Here is an 18,023-nt window from a genome sequence, read left to right on the forward strand (position 1 = left end):
AATTACAGCAGAGTGTTATACTTAATATCTCACTTAAAATCAACTTGACAAAGGTCTTTTATGGTGTAATTAGCAGTTAACACCCTAAACGACATAATTGCTCCTCTTAATTAATCAGCAGTGGAGAGACACTTGAGTTAATTGTTCTTAAATCATGTTTTTGTAAAATTAAGTAGCTCTTAATGTTTCTGTATGGGTGTGATTAAGTCACTGTATATGCAAAATATTTTGGAAAACCGTTTGACCAACCAATTGGAAGATTTCTGTTAGATGTTTAAAGTTTCAATTCTAAAGGAAAATGATGAAGTTTTAACAGACGCAGCATTTGAACTATATGAATTTTCATGTTGTTTAAAAAAATACGTATTTTTTCCATCACCATAATGTTTCTACATTCTCTATATAACAAAAATGGAGCTGACAGCCCGTGTGCCACCTGACTACTTCCACAGTACTATACCGTAGCTTCTGTTTGTGTATGTTGGGGAAGGTAGAGGGATAGAGCATACATGACTTAGTTATAAGAGAAAGTTAAAGGAGCTGGGATAAGTTTATGGAGGTGATACAGAAAGGGGAGCTCTGACAGTCCAGTAAGATAGTTTGATGTGTGGACTTGTGTTTGTTGTCCCCAGGTTGCAGAGAAGAGTGGAGGGTGTTTAATATTCCCCTTACTTCTCGGCTTTGCTGGTTGCCACATGGGGCTGGAAAGGCTTTCCCCACTCCTGTTGCTACGTGTGTGGGCAGAGTGAGGGGGCAGGGGGGCGATGAACATAGTTCACCTTCCTCAGAAGCATTGGGGATTGGGGATTTTGAGTGGGATGAACCAGTACTTCTGCATCTGAGACTTGACCCTGGAGGTTCCTTGTAAAAGAGTCTCACCCCTTTGCTTAGGGTCAGACCAATTGCTACACTAGGGATAAGGAAGGAATTTTACCCTATGGTCAGAATGGCAGGGGGAGTGGGGGGGGGGAGTTGCCTGCCTCTGTAGCATGGGGCCTGGCCCTCTTCCTTGGATCTCTCAAGCACAAGCTTTCAGCAGCAGGACAATAACCCCCCGTTGTGGCAAGTTAGGGTGCTATCTATGCTTTGTAGTTGTGTGACCAAGTTGATTGCATAGCTTTACTAATAGGTTAGACAAGGATTTGTATGGGATAGTATGGATGATCCTGCCTAGGTGAGCTCTGTGGGTCCCTTTCAGCCCTACTTTTGCATAATGTGAAGAAATATTTTGGTTACAGATTTCCAAAGAGGTGGATTAATAGGAAAAATGATAGAAAACCATCTTAATTATGAAAAATAATTTGACCATATTTTTTAAAGCAAACATAATTATTTAGAATTTAACTTGCATTAACGTGAACATTTTCTTACAAGCAGATATGAGCAGTTTGGTGTTTGTGCTAAGAGTCATATAGCCAGTATATTGAGAAATATGTCTCCAGACTTCTGGCACTTGTTCATTAGGTATTATGGAAATTGTTTTAACTGGCTGCACTCAGAAATTGTCAACCTTTTTTCTTCTCATCCTTGGGCCTTAACATTCTTTGTTTTGACTATAATACTAACACGTTTCCATCTGTATATTTTTGCCTTTATAAATCATTACTCCAGCTCTGAATTGCAACTCCCTGATGATTTGCCATTCAAAAAACCCTTTCTAGCTAGCTATTCCCCTCCTACAGTATCCTCTATTTCTTATTCCATGGTGAGACTCGTATATGTTTTTAGGTTCAGTCTTCTAACCACCTGCATCCTAGTAATTTTGCCCAGTAAAAATGAATGTTAATGTACATGTTACACATGAATGCTGTGGAAAGGTTTAATCAATAACTATCATATAGTAATTCCTAAAACTGAGATATCTACTAATATAGAACACTACTGTAGGCAGCAGTTATAACAGTGACTGGGTTCCAGCACTTCCATTATAAGATCTGTTTTCATTTACTTGTACTGGGTAGATCTATATGTGCACTTTACTGCAGAGTTGATTAATTAGGTCTGCAGCAAAGCGTAACAGTCTACATGTTTACCAGTATTAGGATGCAGTAAATTAATTAACTCTGCCATATGACAGGGTAATTATGTGTGCTGAAACACATGTATATAGTGACAGGATTTGGCTGGGGCACGAGGGTACTAAAGTGCAGGGACTGCCTGCCACCTAACCCTGCACCCTCATGCCCATGCCAGCCCCTCTACTGCCCGACACTGCCACCCAGAGCCCAGAGCTGACCATCTCCCACCCCGGCCTCATGCCAGCCTGGGATTGCTCCACCCTAGCATAAAGTGCTGCAGTCCCAGGTGCACATGTAGACAGAGCACCTGGAAACAGTTGACTCTGGCACAAACTGGGCCAAAGTTAATTTTGTCGCTTTAATAGCACAAGTAGATGCATCCACCTCTGCCTCATTTTAACCATTTGGGATGAAAATTTCCACTCCAGGCATCTGCTTCATGCTGATCTTTTTCCCCATAGATTTAGCCAGAACTGTTTAACTATTTCTGAGAATGAACCTAGGGAAAAACATGTTGTTTTTGCCTATATTAAAACATTCTCCCAAACTTTTATTTGAAAACCTCTAAAGCCTACCAGTTTTTGGAAAAGAAACTTGAAGTGTGGCAGAGGACAACACATGCCAGGTCTGAAGGCATAGACAACCATTCATTTTGAGTGGTTTCAAAAAGGGAAGGATGCTGCCCACAAGAATGAACCACAGATGTTATGCTCTAACTGTTACATGTGCATGGCTAATCCTAATACAAGTGAGCTAAACAGCTGTAATTTAACTCTGTCTGAAGCAGGGTTAAAGTCATAAGCTCCTGCACAAGTAATTGTTATTGTTACATCAGCTCCCCCTCCTCTTTTCAAACCACTTCAAATGAATGTTTGTCCTTGGTGTTGGTGTCCTGTGGGCAATTTTTTAATATGAAGCAGGGAGAGGGAATTTGTTACTAAAAACATTGCCAATGGAGGAGGTCAAATTGTCATCTACTGCATTGACCTGTAAGTATTTGAAGAGGATATGAAAGAAAAATCCTTGCAGGAAAAATGCCATTGTGGTATACAAGAGTATGAGTGGCATGCCAAATCTCACACCAAGTTCTTAAAGGAAAAATCCAGCTTTGCATTCAACTAGTACTTGTGCTACAGTCAGCAAGTGCTCACAGGCAGTAACTCTCAGGCTGTTTCTAGTGAGAGGAGCTGTAATGAACATGTATTGTGCAAGTTCACTTGAGGCATCTTGCTCACCTTGTTCAGTATATTTCCAGTGCTGCCTACACAACTGCCTGCTGGCTACTGTCTCTAGCCCCCTTGTGGAGCAGTCTTCTTGAAGTCTATGAGTTATTCAGAATGCTCGTTTGCAAGAGAAGTGACTGATCATGTTTTTCAAAGGAGCAGTTTATAAGAAATAATATTTTGTTCCAAGTGGCGTCTACATTCATGTTTCAACCTGTAGGATTTTTGTCATGTGTGTCTGGTGCCACTAAACATTCTAGAGAAAGCACTGTTGGCTAGGACATTAGCCAAGCTGGAAAGTACTTTTCTTTCAGAAACTAGGGATTCATATTTATCTTTCCGTCTGCTTGTGGTACACACAAAAATCAGTTTCTGCATGCAAAATGGTAAACAATGGGCACCAAAATACTATGAAATTCAAATAATATTTTAGGAATAATTTCTTTAAAGTTACTACAAAAGCTCTTTATTTTCTGGGAAGGGGGTGGGAGGAGGGTTGGGGGGCTTGCAGTCCATCATTTTTAGTGGATACAACCACATTGAGAAATGATACTTTATGAATCCACTGAGTAACTTTTAATATTTTGTAAGAATGCCAAATCATCAGCCTATTTCTGTTATTGAATATGGTCTTTTGTTTGTGAAGTAAGTAGACATTTTTCAAAGGCTAACATTTATTACTAACAGCTATGACTCCAAAGTAAAGCTTTACAGGCACCAATTCAACAAAGCTTTACAGCAAGTGTTTAAATCCATTCCTGTTCAACAATATGTTGAGCTCTCACCTAAGAGCTTTGCTGAATAGGTATGGGCTTAAGAATATAGTTATGGTTAAGCATCTCTTTATGTGCTTTGATGAATTGCGGTCATAGATACTAAAATGGATTTACCTCTCTGACACAGTTTACACTTACTCTTTTGTCCTTTACCTTTTTAAATATGCTGCAAAATATTGTGTGCAGATTATGTTAAATGATTCTCTGTAGATGTTCTGTTGCTATTTTCATCGGTAAGTTTCTTTTGTTTTCCCCCTGCCCCCTTGTTTCCTTCAGTCTACAGAAAGAAACTACATGTGTACTCTTCCCTTACATAACACTGGCACAAGATGATCATTACTGTGTTTTCAGTTGTTTTTGCTGATCCTTTTGTTTAATGGTACATTTGGGGCATTGCATGTTAAGGTTGGGGAGATATTAAGAGAGTAAAGTGTTGTGTGTAGTATTCAGTGTTTTGCTTGATTGGTCCCATGAGTAGTTAACGCCGAGGACATCTTGGCTAGACAAGTGGAGCATGGTGTTTTATTGTCAGATTTGGCTGAGGAAAACATACTAGAAGGACAAGAGAGCTGGGACAGTGTATTTAGGGGAAGGCAAAGTAAAGGTTTTAATTAGTCAGGTTGGATTTCTTCTTACAGTCTTCTGGTTAATTAAGATCCATTAGTCTAAAATGCATTTTTATCCTCTTTTAGATTTGAATCTTATTCTACTACAGATGTTAAACCTTACATTTAAGCTGGACTTCAGGCAATTTTGAAGAGATGAATGTTTGTGTTTGTAACTATTATTCCATTATATATGCAATATATCATATTTTGAATGACAAAATTCTTTGTTACCCTTGGTATACTTTAATTCAGCATTACCTCATACCCTTTCAGAATGCCAAGTTCAGCAAAATTCAGACTTTAGAAAACCAAGCAAGGAAGAGTTAAAGTTCTTCAGACTCAAACTTCTGTAAACCAGGAAACAGAGATACATACCTATACAACCTTAACTCTACCCCCAGGCTGGCAAATAATCAATTCAAATGATCTGCAGGTGCTTCAAATGTATTCATTGTGATAGTCATTCCACCTGTATTGTCTGGTGAAAGAATTAGCCTGAGCAGTTGAGCAGAACTCTGGCTGTGATGCAAGGGTTCTGCTGCTGCTGCAGAGGAGCTTTGGATGCTCAAAGTTTTGCTGGCAAAACTGGAGTTCTGTCGATACAACTTTGTAATGTGGACTGGGCCTTCAAAGAACTGACCTTTAAACAGAAAGAGGTTTTCAGATCTGTGTGAAGTTCCCCATTCATCTCAATGTGATGCTCTCATCAAGCAACATGATGTTCCCAACTGAATGAGAATGCTCCATGAAGATGAATACAGCCTGAAACAATAGGTCTGAGAGAGATGAACTGCTCCATTCATCTCAGTGGGTGTTCTCATCTCTCATCTCCCCAGTGCCAGACTTTGAGAGCTTGTAATTGCACCAAGCATGCCTGTTCTCAACTCCTGACCCCAGTCTCAGCACTGTGGGCTTGTTGTACACATCCAGTATGCCTATTATCAGTTCCCCACACAGAGGAACAAGGCCCCCCAAAAATGTATAAGGGGCAGGCAGGCATGCTCAGACCTTCCTATCATAGCAAATTCCCCTCCACTTCCTGCCAGATCAAGCATGGGAAGGCAAGAACACAGGCTTCCTAATCCCTACTAGGACACCCCACTTGCTCACACAGGGGAACAGAAAGAAAACAGGCACCTGTAGATTCCAAGTGCATGAATGGGACCAAAGAAAAGAGATCAAAGAGGATCTCTGAGGGCCCAGCTCACAAAGGGAAGACTGAAGACATACCTTGATCGGCAGGGGCTTTTTCTGTACCTGGAGAGAGTAGGATATAAGAATCAGCCTTGCTAACATTATACCAGTGGTGATCTGCTGAAGGAATTCTCATTTGGCCTAGCTGTGCCGAAGCATTATGAAGGCAATAGAGCTATGGCTGAGTATCTGACCCTGCATTTTTTTTCAAAGCATTATTTCTGCCGACGTGACTTAAACTAGGTACTCCTGATGGTGAATAATAGTGCAATGATAAGCCTATAAAATACAGTCAAATAAATTCAAAAATCACCCTTCTAAATCTTGGGATGCTTCAGGAAAGGGAAGAAATAGCACAAACTAGGGATAAGAACTGGTCATGAAATAATGGGGGGAGGGAAAGGGCAAACAACGTTGAGTTTGTATGTATAAATGGAGGAAAATGAAACAGCACCATTCCAGAGACGTAGCAGGTTCATACCTCAGTACCTGCTGCAGGATAAGTGCAGTGCTCAGTTCTTCAAAGACGTGTTCAGACAAGTAGCTCATTGAAGGCATTAGTGCTTTCCATAGCATTGAGGATACTCACATTAGGAATTAAATGGGGAGAGGGGTGCCTACAGTGTTACAGTGGGATCCCTAAAGGATGCTGGGTGAGAGTACCATTACATTTAAAATCCAAATATTATTTTGTTAAATCAAGAGGCTGCAAGCTAAGCAGAATAATTAGAAGCACATGATGGAAAATAGGAAGTGCAGTCTTTGTTCAAAGGGCTCGGTCCTATGACATGCTGAGTATTTAGGTCCCAACTCAGTAGAACACTTCAGTGTGTGCTTAAGTTTAAACATGGGAGTGGTAATATTTGCATTAATGCAACCATGATATATATCTATATACATACATATATAACATATATACATATATTAGCTCACTCTCCTGTTTAGGCAAGATTATTTGGTTCATTGTACTGAAATAACTTGCATGAAATCAGAATTTCTTATATTTTGTGTGTGTGTGTATCTGTCTACACACACACACACACACACACACACACACACACACACATATAAAATGAATCTAATGTACATTTCATTTTTATACTATTACAACCTAATAATTAACTGATACAGACAGGGAGAACGAGAACTATACAAAGCATAAAGCCCCGTTCAGTGCTTAAAATTATGTGCTTTATATTTTTAAAATTAAATAGTCACAAGTGCTTTACTAGATCCAGACCAAAGAGCAGGATCAGGCTCAAATAAAAGATATACTGTTGAACCAATAGCATTAGCATGTCAGATAAAAAAAAAAAAATCACAATCCTCCAGAGTAATTTACTAAAAACGATCAAATCACAGACCTCTACCTAGATGTGTGGTTGAGGAACATGTGATTTCATTCTGTTGTCACGTCTTCCTTTCTCTGATCCATATAATATATTATTCTGTATCTTTATAAAAATAGGTCTGAATGTCACTGGGCAATACTGAATGGTGAAATGAATAAGAACAGTGGCTCCAAATCATGTAAAAACAGGAGAAGTTAATTACAGTGTTTCTCACAAATTTCATGAACCAATGGCTATTACTACAATTATTATAATTGTGAAACCTTATTTGGCTGTATAATGAAACCAGTTTAAGTGGACACCAGGGAGTGAACGTGCATAAGAATACATTGACAGTATTGAGAACACATGAGTCCTCCTGAGTCTTAGAGGATTCCATTTAGTTTGGAGTCCTGTTAAGCAAAAATATATGGCTACAGAGAACAAAAATTAAAATGGCTAAAATCCCAATAGATCTAATAGTGGAAAGTAATGATCAGATTTGTTAAGCAAGTGTGTTTTGCTTTCTAGAAGACATATACTCTCATCAAAATTAATATATTTTGAGATTTTATATAAAACCATATTAGCTTCTCCTCCCCCATCCTGTGACATTTTAATTTTTATGCTTTTTTCATTCTCTTTCCATACCAGCAGACTATCTCATTTTAGCAGAAAATACTGTACTTATGTAACATATATAAGGACCAAACTCACTGCTATGACAGGTATTCATTACGATGAAAGGAGCAATTCTGCCCTAGTATGACTGAACAACTATGGGATTTTTCCTAATTTGAACACTCTTAGTGCTTTTTGTTCCATATCAGGAAAAAGTCCCTTCCACAAAACATTGTAATCAGAACAAGTTACAAAACTACATAAATGGAGAATGGTGCTGGAACGTTAATAAACCAATTAATCATCTCTAATTTCTGTTGGTAGATTTCAGAGATTAATTGAGAGGTATAACCAACAGTTGTTCAACAGAATTAAGCAGGAAAATGTGTGTAGAATAGCATGACGCTCTCCCTAATGGTAAGATACTGGGCTACACAATATCCTCTTAAGTGAAGTGGTAAAAGCTTCAGTACTTGAGTATTTTAAAATGGGACAAAACACAATAAGAGAAAATTATTGGATAGGTAACAGTCTGTCATTATTATTATTATTATTATTATTATTATTATTATTATTACAAGGCTGTATAGTGTAGGTTTTATCCATCTCTAACTCCTTTGATTCTCATCTTGCTTAGTCCTGAGCACTCCTAACCCCAACTGATTCATTTAGGAGAGCTGAGGGCACTCAGCCCCTTCATGATTATTCTCGTTTGTCATGAGATATAGGAAGGAAAATGGTTAGTCATAAATTAAAATGCTGCATCAAAGCTAGTGAACTCAGATTTTGTTGTTTATGCTTGTTAAGTAAGTTGATATGTTCGTTACTTGGAATGTTAGTCCATGGAAGGTTAATCTCTTTGTACAACATGTCAACTTTTATTAAAATACTAGAACATTAGGCAGAAGGAAATGATTTGGTCTGCATATTATAATGCTATCATTATAGTTACAGATGTGTAGTGTACCTCTAAGTTTGAGGTGTCTATTAAAACCTCCTCCCTCTTATTCTCTCATTCTGTAAAAATTATTGACAATAATATAAGTTGCTTTTCCGCTGGGGAAGTATTCATCTGTGTGTGACCCTCCCAGTACACTACATTTAAGCATCTTTGTTACTTTGGTTGATCTACTCACTTGTGCTGTGAAAGCAAGCAAATCTGTGGGTGCTGACTGAAGTGATATTTGTCAAGAAATCCAGCGTTTTTCAACCCATAGGTCATGACCCAAAAGTAGGTTGCAAGAAAATATGGAAGAGTCATGACGAAACTTTTAAAAATGGATCAACAAACTTTAAAAATGGATTCTTTTTTAAAGGAGAAAGATGTAGGAAAATGTGGCTTTTCCCTTGCAGGCTGGCAGAGTTCCAGATTGCAAGGGGCTCCTTGGGACCCCCCCCACCCCACCCCACCCCACACACCTACCCCTGCCCCATATACTGGGGAGCTGAGGACAGGGGCCAGTGGGGATGGAGTGAGGGGCACTGGTTTGAGACTAGCCATTGAAGTTTACAGGTGGGTCCTGGTATAAAAAAGGTTGAGAACCACTGGTGTAATGTAATCGAAAGCATTCTACAGCTATGCCCTGACAAAACTGCACAGTTGCAGAGCACTTTAAAAGTGCCTGATTGCACAACAAATTAACTGTCATGTAATGAGGGTTCAGATGATGGCACTCCAAAGCAGAGTGCCTTCATTAACTTCTGTCTGTCCAAGTGTGTGATTGGGACTGGGCTGATGCAGCCAGCTCTGCCCTCAGTGCTGTCTTCACAAAAGGAGAGGCAGAAGCAAAGAGAAGGAAGCTCCAAGCTGGGTTTTGCCCAACCTGAGCTGGAGGCAGGGGGCAAATGGGTTGGAGCTCCCCACCTCGGAGGGTCTCCAATCCATATGCCCCCCTCCAACTCAGGCTGGGTAAAACCCAGCCCAGAGTTCCCTCTCCCTCCCTTTTCCCCCTCCCATCCTGCAGATAGCACCAGAGCTGGGAGGGGGTAGCAGGGTTAGGGGAAAGGGGCTGCAGGCAGGCAGCTCCTCCTGGATCAGCCCCAAAGTGGAGCTCAATCCCTCACTCCCCTGACTCAACAGTGAACATATGTTGGGTTGGAGAGGGGAAGGGGTCACTCTAAATCTTGGTGCTTTCTGTGAAGGGCCATGAGTTAAGAGCAGGAACCTGTACATCTGTCAGTGTCCTCAGTGGAAAGCTTTCATTGTAATGGGAACATCCCTTTTTAAATGAAACTGCTTCTGCTAGCACCTTTGCCTCTTTTGAATTTGGGCTACTTCCCATTGCTCATATTTTCCCCTAGCCCCACCCCAACATGAAGGTGGGTTTATTTAATATCCCAGGGGAAATAATATTCAATCAAAAGGACAGGGCTTCCACAATCACTTTCACACTCTTGCATTGACCCTCATTATCCTGTGGGAGATGTGTATTAGAAATGGAAATGGAAAGATGTAGGAAGGGCTCTACTTTGATGGCTACTCCTTTTGGAGTCGGAGGGGCAGGGAAGGTATATTATATCTTCTTATATATTCTGGATTTTGTTTTTTGTTTTTTTATAGCAATGGTTCAGCTACATCAGAAGATCTCTTTTGGAAACTGGATGCACTACAAATGTTTGTTTTTGATCTACACTGGCCAGAACCAGAATTTGCACATCATTTAGAGCAAAGACTTAAACTTATGGCCACTGATATGATAGAAGCCTGCGTCAAAAGGTAGTTATATTTTTGCAATTGTGTGTTAAAAGTTGTAACAGATTTGTAAATTAGCCTCCAGGAAACCTTAATCAAAATGTCTAGGTATCTTATCAAAATCCCCATGAAAGTTAATAAATAAGCAAAACATTTTTACTTTGATTCTATATTTATAATATAATTCTTTATATATTACTCTTTTCAAGTCACTTTTGATGTATTCTTTCTTTTTTCTCAATCTCTCTTAATTTTTTTTGTTTCTTCTATCATTTTCATCTTAAGTTAATAATGGTATTAATTCACTATGTAATTATTTTAGAGTAGTCTGTAAGAAAGATGTTATATACCAAATAAAGCTGTAAAGTGTGTTGTACTTACAATATAAGATAGATATGATTGATTCATCTGAGGTTTATAAAGCCAAGCTCTTGGGAAATACAGAATGGGCAATAACCTGCTGCTGCTCTTTCATATCAAACACTATCTTAAATTACCAACACAGTCATTTGAACAAAGAGTGAATCCCAGTAAGATTGCCACTCTCCACGGGCGCCTATAGACATGCTTGTTTACGTGCTAATTAGGAAGTATCAGAGCAGACTTGATTAATAGAGTCTGTTCTGTGTTCCAGTTAAAACACTTCAGCGTCACTACACCATCACATGTATTAAGTCCCTGCACATTTCACACTGACTGCAGGGGTGCTTTATCTAAATCCCGGTGAAAGAGTTTTAGATAGAATGCCCCATGGCCATTTTTAAATCCTGTATGGCTTAATATATGTGATGGTGAGCTGTTTTAATTACAGAGGCTGTCCAGGAGCCACTCTAATTAAGGTACCACCCCCCACTCCTCACCCTTTCTGCTGGCCCTGAGCATGTTTATAGGGAGCCCAAATATCCATATATATTCATGGCATCACTAAATTTAACAGAAACTGTATACAAATCAAAGTTGATTGAGGTTATCCTACTGGGTACCTAAAAAGTCATGATTATACAAACTTGGAAAAACCTGTTTACCATCCTGATTAAAAGATGTGAAACAGCAATAAAACATAATCAGTATATAAACAATAAGAAAAAGGAAATAAATGGCAATTACTATAAATTACAAGTTTAAAAAATATAGACAACTGATAATGGGAACTTTTAAAAAGTCAATGAAATATTAATGACCAATGCAATAAGGCAGATTTTTTAAAACATATTAGCAGGAAAAAAATCCCTAGGCTAGGTATAAGTCCATTCCTAGATATGGATAGTCAAATCATAAATGATGTATTTTGAATGAAGCAGGAAGATGTATAAATCGCATGTGATGCTGTGGGTGGAACAGAAAGTTCAACATCTTTAGCAAAAGAAGATAAGCAGCAGCATCTGCCAAAATTAAATATTTTCATATCAACAGGCTCAGGTAACCTACACTCTTGTATCTCAAGAGAATTAGCTCAGGAGCATTATGCATTACTAATATTAATTTTTATAAAATATTGGAATCCTGGGCAAACTCCAGGTTGGAGGACTGCCAAAATAATCCTACTTTTTTAGCAATAGTAAACAGGATGATCCCCAGAGGGGTTAATGGACTGGGTATCCTTACATAAATCCTAGGCAAAATAATGGAATAGTTTGTTTGGGACTCTATCACAAAAATTAGAAAGTAAAATCATAATTGATATCAGTTACCATAATTTCATGGAAGGTAAATCTTCTCAGACCAAATCAGGTATCTTTTTAGCTAAAATTTTAGCTGTAGCTAAAATGGCAAATGTGATTCCCAAATGTATAAAAAGAATAAAGTATATCAGTAGAAATAAGGAATTGATAATGCCTCTGCCAAAACTGGTACCACAATGCTTTGTCCAATTTTCATGTCCATGTTTCAAGAAAGGTGCTCAAAGAAGAAGACAAAAATTATCTAGGGTCTGAAAAAATACGCTATTTGATGGGAGACTTAAACAGTTCCAGCTAGTCTGTTTTACCAACAAGAAGACTGAGAGGTGATTTAATTAATGTGCACAGGGTATGGAAAAGAGATCTGATGATTGCAGGATTTTTGTAAGTTATAACAAGATCAAAGGGTTTTGAGGAGAATCTTTTTGAGGCTGTTAGCTTGATGTGCAAATTAAAAGACACTTTTTTCTACAAGTTTGGATGCTGGATACCTCATTTGTTTTACATGTGTATAATATGAGTCTTACTCTGATTTTCACTGAATTTATGCTGATGCAACATAACTGACATCAGTGACATTACTCCTCATTTACAGCAGTGTGCGATCAGATTCAAGCGTTTTTTTGCATCTATCTTTTCTTTAGGAAGAAGGGAAATAATTTAATTCACTTTTATGCAAATGTATTTTTTTTAAAGCTGTAAAAAGTGTGCATCATGAGTGAATCCATGGTATGATAATGAGATGTTGGTTTTTAACACAAAAGCCAAATATTTCTGTAAGATTTTCATTTTTACTGCTTGAAAATTATCCACAGCTGATGTATTAGGAAGCTTATTGTTAATTAATAGGCAAAGCATTATACATTTATTGTTTAACTAAACAAGCTAAATCAATGCAGAACCTTGAGGCTACTGGCACTGTGATGTTCTGTTGAACAGGTAGCTATCTTACACTACTACATATAGAATTATGTTGTTCATAAACACTTCCACTCTGATGCTCACACACTTAAGGTTAAAATTAATACATTTAGAGAGGTGGTCTTATGCATCAGTTGCTTTGAATTATGACAGATTTTCATGTTATGAATTAATGTTTTTAATAAATAGAACAAGAGTTGCTTTTGAACTGAAGCTGCAAAAGACAAACAAATCAACAGACTTGCGCATTCCTGCTTCTCTGTGTACAATGTTTAATGTATTAGTTGATGCCAAAAAACAAACTGCTAAACTCTGCATTTTGGACGGAGGGCAAGAGGTAGGTGAAACTGTAGATATTTAATTCTATTATTAGGTAATCAGAAGTGTCTAATACTGTGGACAATCACTGCTACATTGTTTAGAACCAAATTTGTTTCATTAATATATTTGGGGATCTGAAATGTATTAAGCAGCTTTTATTTTTGGTGGGTGCTCACTAAGCATCACTAAAGGTACAGACTGCCCCCCATCTCTCCACTCCAATGGCCAGTACAGAGCCCATACCTCCTCTGTGTTCTGGGGAACCTGGAGAAGATTTTGCTTCTTCAAGTATGATGAACTAATGAGATATAATCCCTCCCAGAACTTCTCCTACATTGAAGCTAGCGAATATCCCATATTAGGACTACGTCTTAATAATGTGATTGAGCCAAAACATCAATTCTTTTTTTTGGACTAGATTTATATCTTATTGGCTCCCACTGGAATAGGTACATATGCACATAAATCATAACCAGGAGATGATAATCAAGTAAAAGTGATAAAATGTAATTTTGCTTTTCCAGAATCAGTTTAGAGGTCATCTTTGAGATGCTCTACAGACAGGGCTATAGAGAGCTATTGCAAGACAAGGAGATACTCCATGCCATACATGACATGGGAGGTTAATATACAACTTTAATTGGCTACCGCCCTACATTCTCTTGGTCAAAAAATACCACAGCTCTGGGCAGGAAAAAGTGGTGCAGTTGGAGAGGAGACAATTGCAGTTTTCAGGAAGCCAGAATAATGGAGTGTAATTAATGCTGCTTTACAAGATTAATGTGTGATGGTGATTGCTGTGTAATTTGGTTTGGTTTGTTTTTTCTGGGGAAGAGAAACAAGATGCCAGAATTTGACCAAAATAAATTCCTGCTTTTTGTAGAAATGTATTTATATATCATACCATTGTTACCGACAGTTTTACTTTTGTTTTATTTAGCTATGTCTTTTCTGTTGATTGCCTGTTCATGTTCTCTTGACAGTTAGGCTCTTCATTTCATTAGCTCATCTATTCCAGTTAGCATTTTAAGTATTACGTTTTTTATGTTGATTTAAGTGTTCATTGTTCTCTTGTTCTTTGCCATGCCATCTGATTTTTCTTCTTTTAATTTCATATGACATGATCCAGTTTGCTAGTCAGTGGGTAAGTGCCTTTTGTTGTAATAAGCTGCATTGTCTTCGCTAATTTTCAGTATTTGGGGCAAATTTTAAACTGTGCTGCTGTGTTTGTCAACTCAGCAACCTAGACCTGGGATTTCCTCTGTTGTTTAAATATACTAGACATCTTCCAAATTTGTCTTGTCCATACTCAGCATGAATCAGGCTGGTTAGAGAAATATCTCCTGTTTACCTCAACACCTCCTGCAGCAGAAAGCAAGCAAACAAACAGAAAGTAACCCCATTATGGCTTGGCAGAGGTACCCTAACTTGCTTGCTCTGGTACCACAGTTGTGATAATCCTCTTGCTCCTCTTTAGGACTGAGTGGGTCAGACAATTTTGAAACCTCCATAACCTATCAGGGGAGGCAAAAAAACCACCTCATAATAAAGCCCATCACAACAGCAGCAGGCCTAGAACTGTATACCTCAGGCTGCCTTTGCAAGTTTATGCCCTACCTCTACTTATTGTTCAAGCAGTGTACTGGAAATAGGCAGGCCCCACTGAGGGAAGGGATCATTCCTGTGAAGATTTATCACACAGAAGATGAACAACCACACTCTCTCCTCATACTTTCCCAGGGATGTCACATGTAAAGGGATCTACCTAGACCATCTTCAGAATTTTTTTTACATTGCTGTCATGGGAATGCAGAGTTCTCTAGAAAAGCATTTCTCAACCTGTAGGTCACAACCCCAAAGTGGGTCACAAGAATATAAGAAAGGGTCACAAACAAACTTTTAAAATGGTTTCTCCTTTAAAGGAGAATAATGTGGGAAACCATGGGTTTCCCCTTGCAGGCTGGCAGAGTTCCAGCCTGCAAGGGGCTGCTTGGGGCTGAGGGAAGCAGGAGGAGGGTGATCAGGCAGGGGGCACCATGTGCACATGCACACAGCAGCTCCCACATCTCCTTGTAGGTAAGTCTATGGGGTGAGGGGAGGAAGAGGTGGGCATAGAGGACTTGGGGGGGGGGAGGGGGCAGGCAACACTGCCCACCACCCCACCTCTTCTCTGGGGTAGAGCGACAGCAGTGGAGTGCCTGAGGGGAGCGGTGGTGGTGGCTGCTGGGCCATGGCAGCAGGATAGAGCCATAGTGCATGAGCAGCTGGCAGCAGGAGAAGGTGAGGGCAGTGCAGCCTCCCCCTAGCCTGTCCATTATTCCTCACGCTGTGGGCAGCATGGCTGGCATGGGGGTTCTGATGGCATGGCAGCAATGAGTCTCGCTGTCCTGCTCTACATTCCTGCTCCAAGTCCCGCCTACTGGACTGTAGAGGTGGGCAGCCCCGTGCCCTCTATAGGTGTACAAATCTGGGGGCATGTGCTCTCCCCTGCCCCACACACCCTTCCCCTGCCTCACACACTGGGAGGCTGGGTGCTGGTGATGGGGGTGAGTGGGTTGGGAGTGAGAGGTAATTTCCACTCTCAGCATAATCAGAGGAATGAATCTCACCTGAAATCAAAATTTCACCCTGTAATTCTTCTGGTACAGTCTACATTTGATTCTAAATTCCCTTACTTTCTCTCCTTCAGACACATGGCCATTGTTAGGTTTTCTTCTCATTGTGATTACGTCAGACAGGTAAACTAGAATCATCCAAGCTCTGTATTATGAACAACCTTTTCAATTTGTTATAAAATGGATGCATTATTCAGAACAATCTCAAAAAAAATCTCCCACCAAAGAAACTCTTAGTCAGTGAATAAAGTCTCTTGCTTTGGCAATCTCCTAGAATTCCAGGAGTTTAGAATGGATTGGATGTGGCCAAAACACTTATTTTCTTTTTAAATAGAAATTTTCTCATTAGACCATCAGATGCCATATTCATGGACTATCAGGTTTTATGAAAGGTTTTGATAGATCACATACATACTTTTGTGGATATAATCTTGCATATCTTTCCACATCTACAGTCTGAGTCTACAGTATCAACTCCTTCAGCACTGTTCACAGCCCATTGTGCCATGGGCTTGCCCAATTAATATGCTAATAAGAGATGGATTACAATGAAAAAGTTAGCAGTACCTACCATTTTTGAAGGTGCTGCAAGTTTGAGTGGTCATCCTTAGAAGATATTACCTTCAGCTATTAGATGCTGAACTACCATCCTGAACTGAGAACCTGTGAATACTAGTCTTTTGAGTTCCTGGATACATATATTTGCTGCTTGGGAACAGAATGGATTTTTTTTTCCTATAATGAAGCATTTGATTTTTTTTTTTGTCAAGGTTTGATACGTTTTGTTAGTAATTTATGTAAAATATGTTATTTTAAAACATTATAATCTAAATTCTGTAGGACTTCTAGAGTTCTCAAAAAAGACAAATAAGCTTAATACAGTGCAGAGAACAATAAGGGAGAAGGAGAAATTAAAGTGGGTATGAAAAAGATGGTTGATTGGTCTGTGTAGCCTGGCTAGTTTGAACAGTAGAGGAAATCCCATTCCTCTAGATGGTTGAATGAATCACAGGTAAAATAATTTAAAAGGAGGAAAGATATCTCTTGAATATTTCAGAATTATTGACTTATTACCTTATCACTTATGCCTTACCAATGTCATGATTTTGGCAAACCTGTCTCAGAATCTTTTAGGCTGGGGATAGACATTCAAAAAGCCTGAGCCTGAATTGATTCAATCTTTGCAGGTTAGTCTAACCTAGCCAGGCTGAACCAGTTTGCAACTGCGCAGACATTCCCTCTGGACTGAGAAAATGCAGGCATATGCCTGCAGTGGCACAGGCTAGAAGCTGGGGGTGCTAGAGCAGCCCTCCCTTTCCTTTCACAGTGCTGAGCTGAGGAGGATGTGGCCAGACCCCAGCAGAGCTCCACCCTGCCTACACTGTCCCAGGCTTTTCCCTGCTCACTGCTCAAGGGGTGGAAGTGTTGCCAGACCCCAACCACGAGCTAGCACTCTGAGGCAAAGGGGGGTGTGCAGTGCATGCATCTGTTAATGATACTGAGCTTTTCAGTCTCCCTCTCCCTGCTTCTTCATACTGTCTGCAAACCTGACAGGTGTTGGCGCCAGCAGAGTGCTGATAACACAGCGTTTACCAGCCTATCAATAAAACAAAAGCCTCTCTCATTAGTTCAAGCTCTTTGTAAACAGCTTTTTCCAAAGAAGGAACAGAGGAACATTACTAGCTGAGTTGTTGATTAACTCCAAAAGGCCCTAAGTGGACACTGTTCTGCCTGTTTTTGTCCTGTCTGCCTTTGTCCTGTCCCAGTAAAATTGGAGACACACCACACAGACACCTCTGAGCATTAGCTATCACATCCCATGCCTAAGGTCCGTGGGGTTCGGGTCCATGCTGTTGGAGGTGGGAGGGAAGGGAGGATCCCTGCTTGAGCAGTGAGGGGGGTTAGGGCAGGAGGAAGCTAGGCAGACCCTGCTGTGCCTGCAGTCTCCACTAGAGCTCTGGCAAGGGAGGAGAGAGGCGGGGCCAGCCCTGCTCTCTGGAACAGAGAGCACAGCCCAGCCCAGG

At 39.7% G+C, this 18,023-nt stretch overlaps 1 protein-coding gene across 8 annotated transcripts in view; it reads left to right on the top strand.

The window, feature by feature from the left end:
- The window catches only part of CADPS2 (calcium dependent secretion activator 2), a 630,383-nt gene that overhangs the window by 567,978 nt on the left and 44,382 nt on the right, over positions 1-18,023 (top strand). For all 8 annotated transcript variants that reach the window (XM_059725932.1, XM_059725931.1, XM_059725930.1 and 5 more), the window contains 3 exons: positions 10,332-10,487; positions 13,253-13,400; positions 14,514-14,528. In XM_059725932.1, the coding sequence (XP_059581915.1) occupies positions 10,332-10,487; positions 13,253-13,400; positions 14,514-14,528 (319 nt within the window). The remainder of the gene's footprint in view (positions 1-10,331; positions 10,488-13,252; positions 13,401-14,513; positions 14,529-18,023) is intronic.

This window comes from Alligator mississippiensis, chromosome 4 (assembly GCF_030867095.1).
Source record: "Alligator mississippiensis isolate rAllMis1 chromosome 4, rAllMis1, whole genome shotgun sequence".
Lineage (NCBI taxonomy): Eukaryota > Metazoa > Chordata > Crocodylia > Alligatoridae > Alligator > Alligator mississippiensis.